This window comes from Perna viridis, chromosome 3 (assembly GCF_037379345.1).
Source record: "Perna viridis isolate PV_CMFRI_1.1 ecotype Kerala chromosome 3, ASM3737934v1, whole genome shotgun sequence".
Taxonomy (NCBI): domain Eukaryota; kingdom Metazoa; phylum Mollusca; class Bivalvia; order Mytilida; family Mytilidae; genus Perna; species Perna viridis.
Genome location: NC_142447.1, coordinates 7,310,258 through 7,335,937, shown reverse-complemented (window position 1 = coordinate 7,335,937; position 25,680 = coordinate 7,310,258). Strand labels below are relative to the sequence as shown.

The following is a 25,680-nucleotide window of genomic DNA, read 5'->3' as shown; positions in this document are numbered from 1 at the left end:
TCATTGGGGTTAATTTAGTTTGAAAAGGCCTTAACCACCTTTTTTAAATGTAAGTTCAAATATGAGCTGAAAAAACAAACAAAAACATAAAAATTCACCAAATAATATCCCCAATTCTCTCCACAACATACACCTTATAAACAAAATGAAAAAAAATCCACTTTAAGAACACTTGCGCTTACTGTAAGCTTGCTCAGATTATATTAAAGAATGACAATACCATAAAAATTACCAGCATCAGGAATAATTTGTCATCACAATTCCAATGGACTGAATTCAGAGTAGTTACGTTAAGTACTAAATAGACAATTGGGTATATTGTAATACTCTAACATTATTTTCAATCTTGTTTGTGAAAAAAAGGTTCATAGAATAGACAATCATTTGAAAATCGTATCCACTATCAATTAATCTATTAAGGATGATAAACCCACAAGATTTTGTTTGAAAGAATGCGCTTTCTAGACTATATATTTCCTTAAAAAAACTTTGCCAGCAAGATTATTGAAGAAACTGTAAGTACTATCATATTAATTGATCAAAGTTATGCAGCAGTGAAAAAAAAAAAGCATTTTTCTCAGAAATTTTTCATATCGATACCCTTTGTGCTGAGGCGTTTATTGCACGGAATTTTTTGCGTTCATTAATATCTAACTCTTTATTACAAATACAAGCAAAACGGACCAGTTGTGAAGTATAAATACCGTAGGGGGATGGGGTTTCAGGAATATCCCCCATCTCAAAATGGAAAATAAATATCAGGAAAATCTAAATCATATGTTATATGGTAATGTATTTGCATTCCTTACACGCTTCAAATTAATTGAAAAGTATTTCGAGATTAAGAAGGAATGTAATGAGTATATTAAATATCAAATTTTGTTTACAAAACGAAAACAAAAAAACAATAAGTGGAAATTGTTAACCTTTCAGAGTCATATTTCGGAATTATGAAAATCATTAACGATGCTATATAACATTATGATTGGTTTTTATTCTCAAGATACACTTGTCGGTTGTTTTTAGATTCTCAAGATACACTTGTCGGTTGTGTTTAGATTCTCAAGATACACTTGTCGGTTGTTTTTATTCTCAAGATACACTTGTCGGTTGTTTTTAGATTCTCAAGATACACTTGTCGGTTGTTTTTATTCTCAAGATACACTTGTCGGTTGTTTTTAGATTCTCAAGATACACTTGTCGGTTGTTTTTAGATTCTCAAGATACACTTGTCGGTTGTTTTTATTCTCAAGATACACTTGTCGGTTGTTTTTAGATTCTCAAGATACACTTGTCGGTTGTTTTTATTCTCAAGATACACTTGTCGGTTGTTTTTAGATTCTCAAGATACACTTGTCGGTTGTTTTTATTCTCAAGATACACTTGTCGGTTGTTTTTATTCTCAAGATACACTTGTCGGTTGTTTTTAGATTCTCAAGATACACTTGTCGGTTGTTTTTTTATTCTCAAGATACACTTGTCGGTTGTTTTTAGAAAAGCAGAAGACGCTTATCCTACCGTTGCAAATGACCCATGCTTCATTTTTTTACTGGAGCCCGGGTTACTCATTTACTATTGTCACTATATGCACGTGTTATTTTGGTTATTCTATGTTCATTCTTTGTGCGACGTCTATTTCCTCTATCTAGTCTGTCCGTGGTTTGTGTTCTTTTTTTATACTTTTTCTTTTCTTGATATCTAAATTTCTCTTTGTTCTTAAGGTGCATTAAAAAATTAAAAATATTTACAAATTAGTTAACAACTCCATTTTATCATTGTTTTACTACGGGCTGGCCATGTATGTCGCATTGTTTTACCCCGAGCGATAGAGAGAGGTTAAATACATGTAACTGAACTGGAGTTTCCGTGGTTTATTTCGATTCTAATAAAGTTTCCTCATATTTATGGATAGACGCAGCCTATATGTTGTACGAAATGCTGGTCATTTATTTTTTTCACTTTTTTTTTACCATGGCTGTGGTCTATAGAGCTTTGATGAACATATTGGAATTAGTGATTCTTTGTGAATAACGCTAGTATGAGTAAAAGTATTAAGAAAGATATATTGCTGTTAATTGAACAAACCAATGTTTTGACAAAATATCACACGTGGAATTATCGGAACGTATACAAGTACAAGTTTATTGTCATAACTAACAAGGCATTGCCCTCTTAGACTAATACCCCGCAGCCTGTTGAACCATGTACATTTGAGGACCAATGTGGACACACGATTTATATTAGATACAATTGTCACGGGGGACAAAACTAAGCACTTTTGACACACTATTTTGCTACTATTTCTAAAACACTCAACTCCAAACTGCAATCAGTACTATTTGTTGTTGTTGATAACACAACGACAGAATATAACTGCAAGTTTACTGTAAATGTACAATCATGTAAAAATATGCATATTAAAATATGGTAGTTTAACACCAAATTAAGTTTCATAACAATCCTGTAAGTTGTCGAGGAGGAGTTGCGGACAACGTATGAGACAAAGTTTTGCTGAAAATACATAAGTTCAAACAGCCGTCACTTCTACATTTTTTGCCTAAACATAAATTCCGGAAAATATGCACATCGCCACATGGTCATCTAACATCCCAATAAGTTTCATATCAATGCTGCAAGTTGCTAAGAAAATAGTTCGGACAGACAGACTTCGTTTGCGGGGGTATAATTAGTCCTTTAGCAGCTTAGTGGCAGTTACAAAGGCATAAATTCATTTAACTCAGCACCTTCTATGTTTAATTGAAGGACACATTTTATATTTTCATTTACACTAAAAGCGATATCTGGTCAACGGAGCGAGAAATTCAAAAAGGTACAACGCTTCACCTAACAACTATGTGGATATGAATTACCTGTCCTCTGGCAAATATCAGAATACTTAACATATTTTCATATGTAAATACGTATCGATTCATAGCGTCGCTTTGAGGAAGCCATTACTGATCTATTACGCAGTGTCTGGCTATAACTTTTGGTGTATTTCTCTTTTTCTCAAGCAATGGCAATTCATGTAGACTCGAATTCTTTAAAGAAAGGAATGGAAAATTTGAAGAACAAAATGAAGGATCAGACGGAGGGGTTTTCAAAGATGTCCTCGCGGAAAAAGAAAACTATTGTTGCTGTGGTCGCCATTGTTGGTTCCTGTATCATTTTACCTTCGTTAATAGACAGTTTACGTTGATATTCGTTGAAAGAATAAAGTTCTTATGACCACAAGTAAGTATCTAAATTAAGGTATTAGTTAATATGATAAAAATCACGTTCGTAATTGAATGTTAAAAATGATTCGATATATTGATTAATAGTTTGGTGTGACAAGAAGTCAATATTCACTCATCTCAGAGGGAAAGTGGACTGAACATACTTCAAAAATAAGATTTTTTTTATCAAACGGATAGAGAGGTGCGGGTGTCCCTACATCATATATTTAGAATAAACTATGATATACATTTTTCTGTATGTGCATTATAAGTGTTTGTTATATCGTCTCCCCTATATCACATCCCTAGACCTATATCCCATACCCTATATCACATCCCTAGACCTATATCCCATACCCTATATTACACCCCTAGTACTATATAACATACTATATATTGCTCTCCTACACAGAACACACTTGAAACTTATATCATGAACATGCCGTATCAACCCGGGACTCTAATATCACCTCAAGGGCCACCGGCTTGTTGGGTGATATACATTAGGTCGAGGGTTAATTGATACTGCATGTGGACATGTAATATTCAGTATATTATATCAAATATTGATTTATATACTCGTCTGATATATTACATATTAAAATCTGTATTACATGTGGCATCAACCCGAGACTCCTACTTCTGATATAGGTCGAGGTTTGATACCACACGTGATACAGATTTTGACATGTTATGTTCATTACATTATATATTTTAACTAAACTTCAAGTATAGCCCGTGAAGGGGTGGGATGTTGGGTATACATGTGATATAGGATGTAAACAAACACTTATTATGCATACACAAAAAGGTATATTTTAATCTAAATATATGATATATTATGATCGATATTATTATTTATATATTCATTGTTTACTGTAATAATCAAACGTGTCATTAGACTGATTTTTTGGTCTTAAAATACAGTAAATGACAGTGAAAATTTTCTCCAAGACCTCAAATATGACATTTTATTTACAACACGACGAGAAAGGTTTACGTTCCCAGACTGAATTTTATTTTTGCCCCAAATTTCTTTTGCAGACAAATTGTGGCAACAACGAAAATCGACCGCTGAAAAACGACATCCAAGGTACTCGTGACCTCAACAATCGACAACTCGAGTACACCACAAAGGACTACGACCTTGAACATTGGAAAGAATCTTATACCTTATGTAGCTTTTTTACACTACATTCTCGGTGCAGCCTTTTATGTGAACCATCTTTTCTAGTTTCAATGTTGTGTATACCCAATGCATCGAGTACAATACAATGTATATATGGATCAATACTTCAGTCATTGTGTGTTCTTTTAAGTGCACCACAATCGCACATTTATAGAACTTTTTATAACAAATGATGCCATGTATTTTTTTTTTTTTTGTTTTGGTTTGAGTACTCGTTATTCTTAATTACAGTGTCAGATAGACAGTTAACATCCAAAGATAAAACAGAGGTATTGTTCAATTACAACTGCCAATTAAAGAAACTGCAGTGAAACCTGCCTTCGCCGAACCCCTTTTGGAATTTAAAATTGGTTAGGTTTAGACAGTTGTACGGTATTGAAGTCCGGTTAAGACAGGTTTTCGGAATATACAGGGTTCGGTTCGGACAGGATTCACTGTAGTTTTTTTTTTTTTTTATTATTTGCATATTTACGCTGTTTCGTAAGACAGAATGAAGATAGATATAGGTGTAAGATTGTTATTTAACCTTGCATATCTACAAAAAAAAACGTATCCAAGAACTAATGACGTGCACAAAATGCCAACAATTATGGTGTAATGTAAGCAGATGAAGGGCGAGGCAGGAGTAGTTTGTTTATGAATGCTAAAGTTTATATTTAGATTAACACCTCCAATTTCTAATTAATGTAAGCAGTATGCGCGATATATAGATATCCATTGTCTGCATTTCCACTAATAAAACACGGCTATTTGTAACTTTTAATTACGATCGATTACAGCATTGTATAAAATCGATAAAAGCCATTATCGCCAGACAACTATATTTAGGATAATATTATTAATCCTTATTTGGGAAAATTCTGATGTTTCCATACATTATTTTGCTTATAACGAAGTGTTTTGTTGTATTTGTAAGTAAATTCGATTTTAAAAGATGATAATTTGTACTTTACATGATACCGGCAAACAACCTTAACGAAATTTTCTAGAAACTTTTTTGATTTTGGGCATTTCTCCACACGTCGTAAACTTAGACTTTAGGTGTTTGATACACAAGTAAATTAAAGTCACAATTTGGACAGTGGTTAATCATCTTTTATTAAATAATTAATTTAGCTATATTCTACTTCCTGTCATCTGTTTTTCATTTTTGCCAGCACTCCACAGTTTAGTTTAGTTTCGCACGTTTGGCTAGGGAAGAAAAATGACATAAATGGAAACCGGTGGTTGCTATAGTGATTAAAAATGAAGAATCTATTGTTGATAAAACATTTTCCGAAAAAGGGGACTTTTAAAAGTATTTTGCAATGTTTTATATATTTTCAAAGTTGAAGAGGCTTTTTTTCAATGAAAATTTGACTTCATTGTGAAAGTGAAAGTAAGTCAATTTTTTACCATGCTAAATTTGGTAAGTGGATTACAAAGTTATATAGCTCAAAATCTAACAGGCGATGTCCATATGAGGATGGGGTTTTCGAAGGAAAAGGCTTGGACAGTTTCAGGGGATGAAATAAAAATTTAAGATATTTTGCGGGAAATTTGATATTTTTAAACCTGATTTTATTAACTTTTTTGCAAATTTTCGCATATTATTGCAAGGTTTCTATGGTAACCTTATTTGCTGTGGGTAATTTTTTTCAGAAATTTTTACTGCATCCTGAAGGCTTTGGCTTGAGCTATTTCTAGATATATAGATTTACAGATGCTTGACAATTTTTTAAGGTGATAAATGTTATAAAGCATCAGATTACAAGACCAAAATTAGGCAGTTGTACAATACTGTGGAGTGCTGGCTTTCATGAATTTATACTAGTTTTTTTTTTTTTTTTATATAAGTCAAATAAAGTCATAATTTGGAAGTGGTTGATAATGCCCCTTACTTGCTATACTAACATCAATTTAATTGTGCGTATAGATATAATTTGATTTTATCTAATATAATAGTAATTAGGACATCTGACTTTTAGTCACAGGCACCCATTTCAGACGGAACCTTGCCCCTAAGTACTCTTACACTCAGTGTGGTAGTATTTATGGGGCCTGTGCTTCCAGTGTTTGTTTCCACTTGTCCTAAACTCAAGACTTATCGTGTTTGATGCACAAGTTCAATAAGTCATAATTTGGACAGTGGTTGATAATTTTTTTATCAAATAAATCATTTGGCCAGTTGCCATTTTTTGTCCAATTATACTTTAGCAATTACATGTTACAGTATTTTTCACTTGTCATAATTTAAGACTTCAGGTGTTTGATATAAAATTCAAATGAAGTAATAATTTGGTCTGATGTTCCGACTTATTTTCTAAACATAAGTTGATTATAAGTAATATATTTTTCATTTTGATTTTATTTAATGTTTGTTGTTGTATTGTATGTAAACTGTTTCTTGGTATGGCACGCTAAGTTATGTCACTGCCTTTATATTATAATAAACCATTTACAACAGGAAAGGTATTTATAATTATAATCAATATCTGCAGCTTGGAAGATCAAAAAAAAAATATCATTTAAAATGCAGCATCAGCTTACAATCAAGTACAAAATCATTTATTTCAACTTGACATAATTCAAGTGTTCAAAATTGCTCACACATTAGCAGAATATCTATTAAAAGAAAGTAAGCAGGCATATTGTTTTCAGGCCATATATATATGAGAGGGAGCAAGAGCCTTTATATAAACAGCAGTGGCGAATCCAAACACTTTGAAAAGGAGGGGTGCGGATGAGGTTCCTAAAAAAAAAGAGGGGTGCAGATGAGGTTCCTAAAAAAAGAGGGGTGCTAGGACATTATTTGCCATTTTGTGTCAATTTTACACACAAAAATGACAAATTTCCAATAAAAAGGGATGCAACCCCCTTTGGATCCGCCATTGATAAATAGTGACCTACAGCAATTGACCAACTCAAGGAAAACTCTATAAGTAGCCTTTTAGCACCATAGTGTTGTACTAATTTGATTTGATGTGATGATATCTGAACTGATTTTCCAGTGTTACAAATGTCATGCTACGTTGTATGTGTACAATTTCAAAGGAAAAGATTCTCTCCAAATTTTCTAGAATGTGGTTGAACTTCCTAGGGAGAACACTGATAATATAGTCTTTATGACTTTCATGCACTATCAAATTACAAAAATTAAACAATTCATTAATAAACAACATGTATTTATTTTGATGACAAAATATAAGGTGTATAAATACAAAAAAGAAAAAAATACAACTAAATGGTCCAAAACTAAGAAATAACTAAGGTAATATAAACATTACCATAAGTTTTGGAATAAATAATATCACAATTGAAACTGTTTCATGACGGTAAAAATTGGATGAAATCAATCAGAACTACTCAGTCATTTCCCCATCATCAAAAATAGGGCATCTAACGGGACATAAAATATTTTGAGAGTAAAAAAATAACTATAAAGGACCATATTTTTTGTGTAAAAAATCTGACCAAACTGAAATTCACTCTCTGTCATTATTCTATGATACTTGTAAAATAACTACAAAAAGTTTGAAAAAGACCCTTCAATAACCTTTAAAGCTATCATCTGGGTATGGACTGACATGCAAGTTTTCTGAGAATATCCCATAATACCAAGCCACATTGTGTGGCAGAGTATAAAAAGTAGCAAACTACACAGAGAGAAAAAGATCCATTCTTTTTTATCCCTGATACTTATTTTGTTAAGGAATCAAGTGCTAACACTTTTAAAATGTAGATAACATTATAAAAAAAGGGTTACTGCATTTGTATCATCACATGGCAAACTTTGTTTTATCATGTGACAACCTAAAAATCAATGTAAAGAACTGTCCTGATGATTTGCTATGAAGAAGAAAACACCTCCAATAAAAAACTCCAAGGATGTTACCAAAATTAACTTTCAAAGTGTCTCTTCCCATCTAGAAACATCATGAATTCTGCAAAAAAAGAGTAAAATATTTACTGATATATATATATTTGTAATTATCTCCCTTTATAAACTTCAGTTTTCAGGTTTAAACTTCAATTTAAGTTGTCATGGTAACATACTAATCCATGTAAGAATGTTATGTTCTTATACAAGTGTCTGTTGAAGATCTTGGTATTTTAACCTGAGTGTTAAGAAATTCAGCCTTTTTCATGAGTGTAGTAAAACAAGCAATTTAATGATTTATTTCTCTCCCAAGTTTAAGAAATTAAGTGTAAGTTTCTGTAAGAATCAGGCAAAAAGGGAAAAATCAGAAACATGCATGTAAAAAAACCACCTATCTGTTGATATAATTTTATTCGAGAATACATTCTCTACTTTAACAGACCATTCTTTGATCTCTGCATCACTCGAATTCCTTAGAAATTTTTCAATAGAATGTTAGAAAAGTGAGATTTCTGACAGTGTTATCTGCCCCTGAAATGTTCATTTCACGTGCATTTCAATGAAATTATAACTCAGTTTACCAAATTGATATTGAAAACTTGTATTTAATCCTTGATTTTGATGGTGCAAATAATCAAATTAAACTTTCAAAATCGTGGTTTTTTCCATACCACGTTTCACCCACTGCCTGATTCTTACACTCAGTGTGATTCTGAGACTGACACTTAATTATTGAAGAGGTTCATCAAGGAAGAGTGTAGACAATATTACTTGAGTCTTTGTCCATTTGCCCAGAATTTTGTTGCCCTAGTACCTGTCTGCCCATTAATTTTTCTCCTCGTCTACATCTGTTTACCCTGTACATAGTCTATGATTTAAGTAAAAATATCTTATCCATCTATTAACAAAGCAACAAATATGAGATGTACATGTTTACTCTTGTTGATCTATTTGAAACCATATTATGCAGTTACAGTAACAAATTTTATCGAAAAAATCAGCTGAATACCATATGCCAGCACTTGTTACTTTTGTACATGAATGTATGTTTTACAATTTAAATTTATTACTTCACTAAATGAATGTACAAATGGGTATTAAAACTGATTACTGTAAAATAATAGAACACTAATTGACCATACATGCAGTTCATCAGATCACAAACCTGCATAGGTCTTGGGGATAACAGCAGGCAGATCTTCTTTTAATGAATCAAAAGTGAAATGAAAGTCATTTGTGGTAGCTCTGCTGTAATCCAAGGGGTTAACAACCTCAGCATGGACCTTTAACTGTAACATTGGTCCCTTTGTGTAAACCACCTAAAACAATTATTATATGATTAACTGTGGATATAATAATTTTGGTTCATCCATCTTATTCCAAATTTTTAAATCATCAGGTAAGAAATTGTAAAAACTTAATTAACATTGAAAGTCAGAATAGGTGGAAGATATACATGTACTAATTTTTTGGGTGTACTAATGTTCACTATTCTCACGGTGAACAATTCAGCTGAACATGGCATGGCAAAAATAATTTGAAAATTAGTGTTTGCAACATTGATTTTGAACATACTGAATAAGTAAATTTCAAAAGTGCATAAGTTAATACATGCAAATACATGTATGCCTTTCAGTTTTCCTAATCTGCAAAATATGTAGTGTTTTCTTAACTATAATTATCATGCTTTAGTTAGTATTGCAGTTTAATTGCCTAAATCAGCCGTGTTGAATTGCACCATATTTAATTTATACAATAAAAAATGACCAACCCTATCAATGATTCACATTTAAAACTTAAGAAAATAACTCCTACCATAATAATTCAGCACTTACCTCAGATGATAAAAATAACAGTGAGCCAATTTCAACTGGTTTCCTGAAGGCGATATCATCTACAGTCCTGATCTGTATCTGTTTAGCTTGACTTAAATAGTCATAAAATAATATTAACAGGTCCACTTATATATAAGTAGAAACATTGAAATATCATCTGATTGTATTATGATGTGAAAATGAATTATATGTAATTGCAACATTTAAACTTTACTTGTTAAATACAAGTTTATATATACATGTACAAGTAACAAAAAATCATATCAAGTCATTTTACCTATGACAATGTTATGTAATGTCCATGCCTTCTAAATGTACATGTACGCTTCCCAAGCTTACAATCATGCCTCCTCAATGTACATAAATGAATAAATAAATAAATAAATAAATAAGTTTTATTTCGAGTATGTATGATATATATATAATAATAATAAACATAAGCTATATTGAGATTTTGACCAACATAATATAACAGCAAAGCATGGAGATAAATAATGGACAATACAAGAGATACATATATGATAAAGAGCTGGCTAACAAAGCAAAATAAAACCAGACAGACAAATTGCTCTACAATTAAAAGCAACTAAAACTGAGGTGATAAAAGCAATTCAAAAGCATTAAAGCACAATAAAAAGCATAAATAAATACAATACTTGAAATGACCTAGATGGAGTCAGCACATTCCGTGCATTTACAGTTTTTTCCATCCCAAGATTTTATAATGTTTTTAAATTGATTAAAATATGATATTTTTCTAAATTCAACAGGTAGGTCATCCCCGTAAACAGCTTGTACATGTACACTTGTATTACAATCATGCCTCCTCAATGTACATGTACACTTTTGCTACAATAATACCATCTCAATGTACATGTACACTTGTACTACAACAATGCCTCTTAAATGTACATGTACACTTTTATCCTCAATGTACATGTACACTTGTACAACAATAATGCCTCCTAAATGTACATGTACACTTGTATTACAATAATCTTCAGAATAAACACTTTACCTGTATAAAGCTGCATTTGTCCAGGCTAACTCAAAGGCTTTCCTCATCAAAAATCCTCCAAATATCTTATTGTACAGATTTCTTTGCTGAAACAGAGAAAAAATCATTCCAAACATGCTTCAAGAAAACTAAATCCTCCTCATAATTAAATATAGCATTAAACCATTAGAGGGAAAACAGTTGTTAGACCTGCAGCAGGGTTCTAATTTTGGCCTATTTAAGCTATCCGTCCACAAACATAAAAATAAATTCTGTGAATTATTTACTCTGGGCTTACATATTTTGTGCACCACTAAGCATCTGCCAAAACAAGAAATGCCAACATTATTTTGTAAATCTTTATCCTTAAAAATTGCAAAAATTTTACATCCACCAAAATAACGTGCCTTAGGGTAAACAAGGCTTACAGTTGGACATTTCTACAGAAAGAGAAATCAATTGAATTGGTCCAAAAGATCTTTCAAAGAAATCAGAAAGAATTATGAAAGACGGTGGTAGGAAATGAAGTCAGTCTTAACAGGAACATTATCTCAATGGAAACACTTTGTTAGAAATTTTAGGGAGGTGGATTTGAAAATTCAACTGGCCAAAAATGATGTCAACCCCAAAACATTAATTGGCTAGATTAATTTCCAGAACTCAATTTCAATGGTACAATGAAGCACTCAAAAAAACGTTTCACATCCTTTAATACACAGACACACAACACAAAAATACAACAGCAAATCAAATCAAATAAAAATTTCCTGATCAAAATGATAAGACATGGGGGTGGGGTTATCATCACTTTATTAACAATGGTTCTCACCTCAGGGAAACAAATTATAAGATTTTTCAGTTTGGTTTGCTCCATCCATATACTGTTCTCAGGTTTAACTCTGATCTTAAAAGTACTGGATCTGAAAATATAAAACAAAAAGCTAAACCTGTCTTAAAAATCACTTGTATTCAATAATAATTTGACTTGAAAAATGTGATTAAAATATCCCTCTTAAGTGCATTCTATATCAAATTAACCATTATATAGAGACCAGCTATATTCAGTGACCTGGGTTTTGCTCTTCCTTGGAAGGACACGTCCAGCAGGATTCACTTTATATAGCACCAGCCTCAAAGTAATGTTCTGCAAATCATTTAAGAATAATCAATTGTGAAGCATGAACAACAATACCATGATCACAAGTGCTAAAAAATGCAATGATTTAATAATGAGTGCACAGAACTTGTTCAATATCAACTGGTTTCCTGAAGGTAATATCATCTAGTCCTGATCTGTATTTGTGTAGCTTGACTTAAATAGTCAGAAAATAATATTTACAGGTCTACTAATATACACGTAGAAACATTGGAATTTGAATATGATGATTAATATCTACTGATCTTGGCACAGTATTTAAGAAAATGATAATCACAATGTGCTTTCTCACTCTTTTCAACAGGGGTATAAAAAAGGAATTGATAAGGAAGAAAGTTATTTGTTTTATTAACACCAAAAACAGTAGGGAAATTAAATAAATTGTAGGATCTAATAAGAAGTAAGAGAGATAACTCTAGTTCAGAAACTGAAGTATATTTCACATTACACATGAAATTCTGGGGTATGTTTTTAACAGAAGGTATGTCAAAAAATATTTCAGTGGATGAATTTGATCTTTATCAAATGTATTCTCTAACTGTACTCTAATGTTTAAAAATGAATCTGTACAGTGAGCAAGGTCAAAAAGAAAAAAAACCCATTCAATGGAGTCCTAGTGAATCCATTAATTTAATTTTTTTACCTTTTGAGCCATCCAACAAGAATTATATTCCTTCAAATGCATTCACATATGGTATTCAATCAATTAAATTTCATCAAAATCTCTCATTTGGACTGGGAGGAGTTGCACTTTCAAGAAATAAGGATAGACAAACAGACTGACAGACAGGTGATTCCTATAAACTTTGTTTGCAGAAGGTATCATAAGCATTTTAAATGACAGCTTTAAATATGCTTACGTTGGGTCAATAGTTTTCATGAAATAATCATGGATAATAAGTCTTTCCTCTTCACTTGGAGCCTGCTTCAATAAATGTGTCTGGGCTTCTTCTTGTCTCTTCAATTTATTCCCTATAAAAACAATCAAGGTGATTAGTAATCCATCTGTGCACATTGATTTTGATCTGTTGGAATAAATAGAAAAAACATGAAGCTGCATGCCAAAATGTTGTACACATACCCCTACTGGTATAGGAAGATGATATCAGACAGCAACCAAAATTACTTACAATGTATGTCACACCAAATTTTAAATCAACCCACCCCATTAAGAGCCAAGATTTAAGTGACAAAAATAGAGAAAAATGCCCAACAGGTCCTTGGGACTAGGATATTTTTTATCTAAATAAAATATCATTAAACCATTTCGTTTTCATATTTGAGTTATTATGTGTGTTCTAAGACATGTCTGCTTGCTATTTATTGCTGTTTATACTATGCCCAGTTTTTCGTCTATCTCCTTCCCTAACAGAAGATAAAAAAAAAATCCTGGTCCCAAGGGCCTGTGAAATGCCCATGTCCCATGAAATAGGACTTTGATATCACAGGCCAATAAAAAATCGCTTACAAAATCGGCCAATCTATTTAAAGCCACCCATCATATTTGAAAGCAATCAATCCACAGACAGTCAAAACAGGAATGAAATTCAGGAGGACTGAATAATGGATAGACAGAATGATGGATGGATGGATGGACAAGGTAATTTTAACATACTACCTACTCATTGAGTACACATACATATTTAATAAGATGTAAAATGTACTGAGATGCCACTTTCAACTTTTGATATCTGGTTGGTTCTTTTAAATACTACTTCAATTCATACACATTTCTTCTTCATTGTTAATTGAAATATTCAGATATCTTATAACAAGCACAGAGTTCACAAAAATGGTTAGTCCTGTTGGTCCAGAGTGACAAATTTCATCATTATATTTCTTGCAATAGTTGTAAATTATGCAAAAAACAGATGTTAGACTGGACTGACAGGATCTGGAGAAGAACTACCAAAAGAATATCAGTTTTCGCAAACCCAGTCAGCATTGGATTTTTAAACAATATTTTAATGTGTACAGTAAAACATCATATTAGCAGGAATATTATAGAATTGAGAGATGATAGAATACTTTATAATTAAGTTTATGTCATGCTGTCTCCTAATTATTATAACATAGATACCAAAATTTGAACTGTATTACATTGCTGAGGTGTCGCAATATGAAGGTACATGTAATTACCCCACCTCTGATAATTATCAGTTGAAATCAACTAATCGGCGCTCTGTATTTTGATCACGTGACGTGAAGACACTGTCTGTCCGATACACGGTCACTATTTTAGCAATACACAGTTATCATTTTTTAGTTTACTACATCCAAAATGGCGACCAAACGCTGTGTGTCGCTTACAGCAGACGATATACAAAAAAATAAAATGATGGTGAATTCAAAGGAAACAAAAGCACCATAGAGGCAACACATGGATATAAATTGAAACACATCCGGAACATTAAAGAAAATTATTGCTATCTAAATATCGGGTATGAACTATTTTTTTTTCTTAAAAAAAAAACAAAAACAAAATCATTGATGGGGTAAATTTGTTCAGCTGTGCCTTGCCAGGTATGAAATATACTGACCAGGGTAGATTCCGTACACGACCACTAAATCACTATGTAACTAATAATATTTATTTCTTTTTAAGTCATTCTCTGAGAAGAATCAATGACATTTCTTTTAATGATGTACTTAGGAACAGAGTTAGAAATAGTAGCCTGCCTACCAGCCTGCAACTGGCTATTTTTTTGGCAGGGCAGGCTAATTTTAGGAAAAATTTATATAGACATATAGTAAATATATTGAAAAAATGTATTCAGGACTGGCTAGAATTTTAGTGAGTTTCCCACCCTGCTTAGGAAACAAGTAAAGAAGTACAAATTGTGTCATATTTAAGCTAGGTTAATTTTATTTAATTTGTTAAATAATGCCCAAAAAAAATGTCTGTTTAGGGTTTCCCGACCAACCCTAATACATTTTTTCTCCAAAATTGTCAAAATTGGTAATTTCCGCCAATTTCCAGTAAAACCAAAAGTACGTTTAAAACCAGGTCACAATAGCCTTTGAACAGGAGACTGATTTATATCATGTAAATCCAAGCGTACATACAGTGTACTTATATTTTGTTCAAAATTCCAACAAAAAATAAATGTATTGTAATAAATGACATGATTAATAGGTGTGTATATTAAAAATTAAACTTTCTACTTAAAACCAAACATTTTCATGACTTAAACATGATGCTATTTTACAAATATAGGCTCAACTTAAGTCGAGAAAAAATAAAATGAAAAAAAAAAATAAAATGAAAATGCCTACCGACCTACCCTATTTTTGGGAGGAATGCAACCCTAAACTGACATATTTTTTTTTGGCCTAAGTAACATGCAAAATAGAGATCAAGTTCTCCTTAGATTTTGATTATGGAACATTTTATAGCAATTTGAATCAGAGTGATACTGATTTTAATACAAATAAAGTTAAGCTAGTTAAGTAGTTAAAATAGATGTCTAGGAAGAAATCTGTCCGACATTCTACCCATGTGTCTTACTTTATCAAAACAGAACACCTGTGAGATTTTTAGACACTGTCTTTCAAGTTTGAAAAACTGATTTTTCAAAATGTATCCTATAATTGACAGCTATTCAAACTTGAAAGACAGTGCCAAAAAGATCACAGAAGTATTCTGTTGTAATAAAGTGGGAACACTGGGATTTCTACCTGCGGAGCTATTTATATCACTCAGTAATTAATCTAGATTTGTACTGAAATCAGTACCACTCTATTTCAAATTGCTATAAAGAGTTTTGAATACATAGTTTGATGACCTTACATTTCGTGATTTTATTACATTGAAACCTGTCAAAACTGACCCCTGAAAAAAAAAGACAGAATCCTGTGTAATCCATACATCTTATGAACATGTGTAAACTGAACACCTGCCTTAACCAAGAAAAACCTTTAGTCCAAAGGAGCTTCATTTAGACAGGTTTCACAGTATATAGAACTACCTTCACCCAGCTTAAACAGTTCCTCCTCCTCGGCATTGGTAGGGTTCAAGGCATTAATCAATGCTGATCTACAAAAATAAAGTTTTAATTTCAAATGTAATGTATACTCAAAGAGTAATAATCAAGGGAACGTAGATTCTAGCCAAATCAAAAGAATGTAATACAGGGACAGAGACCAGACATGGAAAACAGACATACACAACAATGAACATAAAATAACCAAAAAAATATATACAAAGTCACAAAAGCTAATGAGCAACTCGGACTCCACTAAAAAGTGGGAGCTTAGACCAGGTGTACAGAGTAGAAATATGCAATATCAAGTTGAACCAAAAACAGTAGTATAAGGTTCTAATTAGAAAAAAATGCAGTGTAATGAAAAATCAAGCTGTCAAAATGATTTTTTTGTTCAAGTTAACACAGGACATCTTCAAATATTCAGTCCTGAAATAGAAGGTCATTAAGTATTTGATAAACATAGTCACTGTGTTCATTAATTACTGTGACTTAGTCATTTCAATTAAACTATAGTGCAATTATTTTGGAATTGGAAAGGTCTTAAAAGTGGAAATATGCTAATGAAAATGGGCTATTCAGTTTACTTGATTAGGAAATATAAAACTGCACTACTGTTCTAATTAGCATCACAGGGGTTCTCAAGTTGCTCCTCAGCAATACATTTTGCTGGAAATTTCAGGACATCATTAATATGTAAATAAGACAGGGGTCAGAAAAATTTTCTTATAAAAAATGGTATGAAAAAAGTAGATGATCAAGGTGACTATCTTACTTTTTTGTGACAGGATTTCTTGCTACCATTACAAATCTTGCCTTTAAAATCTGTTTCCAATCAGCTGAATCTTCCTAAAATTATAACACATTTCAGTTAGTGGTGCATACACTGGCTTCCCTCATCTAAACTTAATATTGACAGACATTGGTATAACTTGCACCATGGGAGCATAATACTGTAAACATATTTATTTTCACAGTTACTAATTTTCAGATTCTGTCAAGTGTACATATTCCCAGATATCAATTTTTTGCAGTTTCAAAAAATGAAATGCGTGCTATAGTGTTAAAAATAAATTTTGTGGGTACTACTTTTTGCTTTTTTTTGTCCACTGCAAAAATAGCAAAAATTAATACTTTTACAGTGAAACCTGTCTAAATCAACTAAAAACCTGCAGATGAAACCAGGTAAACCTCGGTAAACCCAATCTGAAAAATTTTTACAGTCCATGAGGGGTCTGGTATGGACTGAATTCACTGTACCTACAACTACAATTTTATTATATAGAAAGCAGAGATTTACCAAATGTTCCCAGTGTTAACATTTTCGATAATTCACACTGTGAAATAAATTCAGTAATTTCACTCTCACACTTTCTTCTGCAAAAACGTCACAACCGGAATATCAATCTGCTGTTCACAAAATTTAAAATTCATTTTGAATAAAGAATGAATAATGAAGGAAATTATGAAATACATGTAAATAAAATAATCAATTGGTTATCGTGAATAACCAAAATTTGATCACTTATGCCAAAAATGCACTGTACAAGTTCCACACACTCGTTAAATCTTTGCGTTCTTCAAACTTGTGATCATATTTTGGTTATTCACTTTTTCCAATGAATTATCCTATTATTATCTAATCTTAATAAAACAGAATTATGAAGTTCTGTTTAATACTATATAAAACCATACAAAATATAAACTGATATCACCGAGACATCACAAATTGTCACTGTTTATCACTGAGATATCACACATTGTCACTGTTTATCACCGACATCACACATTGTCACTGTTTATCACCAAGATATCACACATTGTCACTGTTTATCACCAAGATATCACACACTGTCATTGTTTTATCACTGAGATATCACACATTGTCACTGTTATTCTATATTTGTTGGTGATTGTGGGGGCATATCCATAGAAGTGTTATGTCGTGATGCTAATGGAACTATACAATAAATATTATATTAAGATTGTAAGATCATATTCCAATCTGTGAATTAAAGTTTGTTTTTGCCCTCAAAACATATGCCCCCCCTTCCCCGATATTTCCAAAGTCCAAAAAGGTATTACAGTTCCAACATAGTTCAGTGAATCATATATTCCTCCAAAGAGAGGGAAGATATAATGATTATTGTACTATGGCTGATCATAGGTTCTGTACTTTGCTACTGCAGCGTCATAGTAATAACCATAGTAAAAGTTATACAGATCACAGATATAGCTCACCTGTGGTTGTTCTAATGTCATAGTTATTTCCATGGAGGTTTTACCAGCCCAGGTAACTTGACCTTTCATCTTTATATCCCGCAAAGGTGATATTCTCTGTTCTCCTAACTCTAAACAAATAAAAAAAATCTTAACGGATAGTATTTAATATCTAAATTTAAAGAAATGAGATCTTTAAAAAATCTATATATGTTTCATTGTTGTAAGAAAATATTTTTAATTTTCAGTATTCTCATTTCTTTAACAATGACATAGAAGTTTCAAAGGAGAGTTTATGACAGACAGACAAACAGATAGATATCATTAACATGTCTCTCCTCCACTTTTCAATAGGAGATAATAAGCAAATCTAAACATATATATATCCACTTGTTTTTGTTTTTGTTTTTTTTTTTTTGGTGGGGAGGGGATTGTTGTAAGTATAACAGAATTCTTTAAGTTAATTGTATAAATTGGAGACTCTAAGTTTCAATAAGAGAATCTGAAGGTTTAAGTTGGCAAAATTTGAGTAAGTCACCAATATATGTAAATTGTAAACAGCATTATAGAGTAGGAGATAATGTCTGCAAAAGTTCAAATTAGCACTGGTCCAAGGTATAGGACCTTCAACCTTTGTAATATCATTTTATGATTTACCAAGGTACTATTTTTCTTATAGGGGACCTTTCAATTAGGAAGCCAAAAAGTCTGGGTCCTTTCACTCTTGAAAAAAATTTTGATAATTTTGATCTTTTTCGTCTTACATTAGGACTACAAATACATGTACATGTACATACCTATTCTATCAACTAAAGCTGTTACTATGGAGATCGGAGATTTTTTATCTGATCCTTGGGTACTGTGTGTGTAAGATATCAGAACTGAAAAATAAATTGAAACTATATGCTTCAGTATAACTAAAGGCTCAAAGTGACACTTATTTCTGAGATAGCTAACATTGCCTTGAGTGAAGCTCTTTTAAGCATACTTGTTTTATTCATTTACATGTATGTAGTTTTGAAAACAAATTAAAAATTCCTTTTGTGAAAAAAGATGCTTGCAGGACCTTTTCAAGTAATATTTTTTTTTACCACAAAATTCACAACACAAAAAAAACATTCAACACATAGCAAAAAATACTACATTTAAAGTTTCCAGTACACAGTATAAAATGACAATGTGTATTATTATGTAAACTGGAAATACTTCCATTTCCCTTTGTTAACAATTCAGAAAAAAACATTCAATTGTATACTGAAAACTGTGTGGCACATGGTAGGAATTGATTCCTTATTTTTGTGTGTGTGTGTGTTTTTTTTATATTTACATTTAACAATTCTTTTCAGAAATTTGAAATTTTTAAATATCAGCTGTTTTCCTTTGGAGAGAGTAGAAAGGTACTACTGTGACAGTACTATTGTTCGTGGGGGTGCCAATTTTCGTGCTTTTCGTGGGTTGGCCAAACCATGAAATTTGGTTCAAAACGAAAAGGAGATTTTCATTGATATGTGTAATGAAAACCTCAAAACCATGAATTCAAGAATATGGAACTTGTGTTTCTTCGCTAATCCATGAAAATTTTTATCCATGAATTAAAGTACTTTCACAGTAAACAAGCAAATTAAATACCAGTTTAGAAAATCATAATGTGCCAACCACCTTTGTATACTTGTTTGATTTTTAAATGGAAATGTACGTAAAATACCAACAGACAGATGGACAAGATTATTCCAGTATACCACCTACTCCATGAGTGGTAGTACACCATAAGAAGAGATAAATGTCCTACAATACATTTTTATGTACAAACCTGCAAAAGTATCTAAGTCTTCTAAAATCCTACCAAACCTCATGCCTCCAATGAAGTTTATATATTTCTCCCGAAGGACTTCATCACTCCCTACAGGTATCATACATTCCTTGTAGCTATCTGACATTGTCCTGATGGGTAGTTCTGATTGGTTTGTAATAATGGTTGACTGGCCTCCTCCATCCTGAACCTGTTTCCTAAAATCACAAACATTACAGTCAAGTGGTTTTTGTAAGTTGATGCAGATGAATAGGTCTTTTTTATTATGAAACAAAAATTCAGTTCTTCAACTTTTGTTATCTCTCAAAAAAAATTAATACTGCAGCAGTTCAAATTTATCTTTGAGAGTGAGAATTTCTGGTCTTTTTTGCATCCCAAATGAAAGGTCCACAAAAAGAAAGTGAAAGTCCTCAGTCAATAAAAGTAATTGCACAACATGATAGATCCAAAATATTGGAAAATGAAATTTCAATGGTCCTGTATCAGACATTGAGGGTCCAGGATCATGGACCAGTGCTACTTTGAAATTCTGCATTGCAAAGGCAACAAAAAAGGCCCAAACATCTTACAAATACAGCTCAGTAATACAGACAGAATGTTGTAAGAGCCTGCCAGAAACAGAATTTAACATTGGCTACATGACTCATACCATGTACATATATATTTTATGACAGAATATGAAAATTCCCTTTCATTTTAAATATCATCTTTCTTAATCATATATCAAATAAAAATAGCTAAGTACAGCACATTGCATTTAAAAACATTTCTTAGTTGACTCTTCATTAAACAGTAATGAAAGGAAAAGTACATGTACATTTTTCTAGCACACAAAAAAAAAAACTTTACCCCCAAGTGATCTGTGCACCAACTAATTCTTTTAACTCACTTCTTGCTGCAAAAGAAATTAATACAAAATTAATCAACAGTCATTAAAATTAACATGCTACTGTACATGTGTGTTATAATAGTCCCAAAAGCTACAAATCAGAACTGCTATTAAACTTCTCCACAGTCTGTGATAAGTACATATGCCCAAGTTGACTAATGCACATGAATTTTTGCTTGTACATGTTTATATTGTACATGTACATCTAAAGGGCAAATCTTATAATTTGTGGTTTGAGCTGATTTGAGAATTCTAATCTAATTTTTATATTTTTGTTCTTTGTTTAAATTAAATTTAATTAAATTAGATTAAATTTCTGTGAAAGTTTCCTACGATTAAAAAATTTCCAATTTTTTCTACAAATTTTTATGGGAGAAACTGATTTTCCTTCAGATTACTGTAGATTAGAATCATTTCTCTACTCTCTATGGTAAAATTCAGATTTTCACATGCTCCCTACAGCTGCCACGTTGAAAATCTTAATTTTACCACAGAATGTAGAAAGCAAATTTATGCTACTCATTACTGAAGAAGAATCTATATTTAAACAATATTTGATAAGTAAAATAGAAAAAAAAATTAGCTGTTGTTTTGAATTCTTTATATTCTCAGATGACTTGGAACCAATTACAAAGATTGCTACACATACTTTGATAACCATACCCCTCACCACTAACTAAATAAATTTGAAGCACTAAAGTCCAATTAACTTAAAAAAATCATTAAATTAAAATGGTGGTGCTACATGTACATGATCAAGTACTAATGGTATTAACTATACTGCAAGTACAGGTACATGTATCCCAAAAATGTCAACACAGGCTGATCTCTGATGAATTTATTACTCTGATATGTTACCTATGACGGACAGACTTCATTACTTGTTGACAACAAGAAACCATACAAATATGTACATGTACTTATCTAATCAACTCTTTGTTTACAACCTGTTTGAATTGTTTTTATAGGTGCTGAAGTGCTACAAGGTCTGGCAAGTATCTGGAACCTAGACCTCCTGGTATATCTAAGGATTGATCTACTACAAATACATTTCCCAACACAGGAAGTGCTGAAAGTAAACAAAATTGTTTGTAAAGTCACCAAAAATAGTAAAATGTATGCAACTATCAGTCATGTCACTGGATTGAAACTCATAAAATTATAATATGATGATGCCCAAAAGCAGAAAATATTAAAAAGTTCAAATATATAGAGAAATGCAGTATTCTATAAATGTACATGTATGTAGAAACAAAGCCATCACAATAGATTATAATTGTTTTTGAATGATGGTTAGAGTCTGGGGCCATCATTCTAAACCAAGGTCTACAAACACATTTATTTAACAGACATGGTAAATTATTTCTGATCAATTACATGTACATGTAGATGTACTGTACATGTACTATCCATAAGAAAATATGACAACATCAAGCTTATTTTAAAAGCATTTGAATCTAAATAATATTACATTGTAAATACTGATCCTATCATAAAACTGATTTCAAATTAACTGCATTGTAAATACATCTGAATGAAGCTTGGAATTCTGAATTATTTTTCAATATAAACGACAAAATTCAAAATATTCTTCAAAATGGAGTGCAGACCCTTGATTTAGGCCTAAATTATATTTTTTTAAGAAGGAAAAATCCGAACACTCTGTTAACTTTCCTACCTAAAAGTAATAGGCACTAATGTTAACATAAATTTTAATTTCTCCACTCTCCCTGATGGCGATGATGTGAAAAGAATCACAGTGGCTACTACCAACACATGCTTGTTGTTTAATTCCTCTACTTACATGATAAAATATATTCAATGATTTTGAAAGTTTGATAGCCTTTCAGCTATATACAGCAAAATACAGACAAGTATTAGAATTAAGCAATTTTATCTCAGTTCTTAATTTAGTGGAGCTACAGAGGAGTCACAATAGAGGAATATAGTCTCTGAAAAGAGGATAAATTAAATTTTAGGTTGATGGTAGTGTACATGTACATATAGATACATGTTAAAATTTATGACATGTATAGTTTACATGTAGATATATGTACATGTAAGTTAAAGTATTTGTATGTAATGTATGCTGATATTTTTAAGAGAGTTAATGTAAATAGGGCCAAACATGTATATATGTTTGTTTGCTGTTCCCCTACCCAATGGTTTGAAGCTTGGGTCAATAGGTAGGGAAATAATTTTATTTTATTGAAATTTTAAGAGAGGATGAAATGCAGAATAAAATATATAAGGGATGTGACATATGTGAGGTACATAATGTTATGTGTTAGTCTTCCAAGCTTTGATGACTTGTCATTAAACCATCCTTATTTCTTTGTTGTTTATGTTTCACAAAAAGTTTATCAGTAATATCATTGATAGGTTAATTTATAAAGGTAATGCTTCATATCTTCAACAATTGAAAGTTTCTTTTAATCCATCATAGTTTTCAAGATAATGACTGAAAAATATATTAAAAAAAAGTCATTTTTCCCCTTTCTGGGACAATAACTCTTACAAGGAGTCTGAAGATTTTTGTAGTCCTAATAATATGGATTGTTTTAACTATTGAAAGAATTTGGATAAACCTAACGGTTGGAGATATGTGTGAAAAACTACTGTCTGACTCCTATGTTCTGTTTTTAGTAATGGCGGCCATGTTTTTTGACAAATCAAAAATCCCCACATCAGTTCTATGCAGGATACCCCAAGGAACATTCATACCAAGTTTGGTTTGAATTGGTCAAGTAGTGTCAGAGGAGAAGATTTTTGAAAGAAATAACAATAAAATCCTTGAAAAAGGGCAATAACTCAAACATGGCTTAACTGATAAAAACCAAAATTTGACCAGAGATAGATCTCATCATGCTAAACATTTTTATTCCATGTCAAAATTCAGCTAAACCTAACGGTTTAGGAGATCTATGTGAAAAACTACTGTCTGACCCTTATGTTCTATTTTTAATAACGGCAGCCATGTTTTTTTGACAAATCAAAAATCCAGACTCAGTTCTATGCAGGATACCCCAAGGAACATTCATACCAAGTTTGGTTCTAATTAGTCAAATAGTTTCAGAGGAGAAGAGTTTTGTATAATTGTTAACGACGACGACGGATGCCAAGTGATGGCAATAGCTCACATGGCCTGGCTATGGCCAGGTGAGTGAAAAATAAGACTGGAAATTTGGCAATAGAATAATTTCGATCGGGCCCTTCAAATCAGGTTGGTCTTTGAATGGCAAACAAACTTATTATCAATTAAAGCCTAGTATATCCTTACATGTAAAATTTGCTGTAAGCCTTATTCATAATGCTAAATTGTGCACATATACGTAGACAAGGTCGTGCGGTTTAAACCACCCCAGGTTATTAACGGTTTTAATATAGAAATTAATGGTGACATGGAATAGTGAACAAAATAAAAATAGATGACTTTGCACATAGAAAAAATGTCATAATAGTTCTTCTATAATATAGTACATGTACATGTTCCTATCATACTAATGTGTAGTAATTGATTAAACAAGTTAAAGTTTTTGTTCCCTTGGCTTCTATTGCAACATCGCCTTAATATCAGATTGAAAACTGTCTGTACAAACGTCATGTTACATGTATGACGACATCAAAATGAGATAAATCAAAATTTACCAAAACCTACATTTTCGTGAAAGTTTTCGAAACAGAAGCCATCTTCCGGTGCGTCTAATTGAAGGACCTTAGACGGATCAAAATAAAAATCCGTATTTCATATTGTTCAGAATTACATGTAATTGTAAAGCAAATATATGTAAGTACAGACATCCGAATTCAACAGATTTTTAAAGTTCGTTGTATTGTTGTATTTTCCCCACCACAGTCCCAGGTTAGGGAGTGTATCTTAGTGTAATACAAAGTCCTGCCCAGGTTAGGGGAGGGTCGAGCGCTCCCACAAAAACATGCTTAACCATGGCCAGCTCACATATTTTATATGCCTGTCCCAAGCCAGGAGCCTGTAGTCAAGTGATTGTCGTTTTTTATGTTCATTGGTATTTGTTTTTCGTTTTTTTTTTCTATAGATTAAGTCGATTTTCGTCTTTTATGAATACTTCCATTTCATTTATTTTTTGGGCTTTACGGTATGGGTTTTGCCCATCATTGATGACTGTGTTTCGGCCTGTAGAAGTTTAATTGTTCGTTGCTTGGCTTTTGGTGGATGAGTGTTTAATTGGCAATCATACCACCTCCTATTTTTATATGTACCAAAAGTGATTATAATTTCAAGATGGCCGTCGTATCTAATATAACCAATGTATCATTTAAAATAAATACATTTTAGCTTACTAGTACATAGTCATACATTGGCCTTAACTGCTTGTTTTGTCAAACAGAACCCAGGACACTGCTTTCTACAGTTCACACTTGACGTAAAGTACAAAACATTTCGGAAAATTTGATATATTTGAAGAAAAAAACATATGATTCCAAGTTTTAGATGGAAAAAACTTTACTCGGTCATATTTACTCCCCCCCCCCATTCTTAACTTA

General features: G+C 31.9%; 1 protein-coding gene and 1 long non-coding RNA gene across 2 annotated transcripts; one reads left to right on the top strand and one right to left on the bottom strand.

Moving 5' to 3' along the window:
- Positions 1-2,734: 2,734 nt before the first annotated feature.
- LOC148620847 (uncharacterized) lies at positions 2,735-6,857 on the top strand. The gene is made up of 2 exons (XR_015920968.1): positions 2,735-3,234; positions 4,263-6,857. It is a non-coding gene; the product is annotated as an uncharacterized LOC148620847 (long non-coding RNA).
- Positions 6,858-7,554: 697 nt separating this feature from the next.
- Positions 7,555-24,876, bottom strand: LOC148620846 (acyl-coenzyme A thioesterase 9, mitochondrial-like). The gene is made up of 14 exons (XM_088574683.1): positions 24,815-24,876; positions 22,104-22,225; positions 21,117-21,162; positions 20,268-20,464; positions 19,255-19,338; positions 18,479-18,588; positions 17,013-17,086; positions 16,223-16,290; positions 13,115-13,226; positions 11,928-12,018; positions 11,120-11,205; positions 10,102-10,192; positions 9,432-9,585; positions 7,555-8,330 (listed from the first exon to the last, which is right to left on the bottom strand). The coding sequence occupies exons 1-14, from the start codon at positions 24,844-24,846 to the stop codon at positions 8,287-8,289; spliced, it is 1,311 nt and encodes a 436-aa protein (XP_088430809.1). The 5' UTR covers positions 24,847-24,876; the 3' UTR covers positions 7,555-8,286.
- Positions 24,877-25,680: the final 804 nt, after the last annotated feature.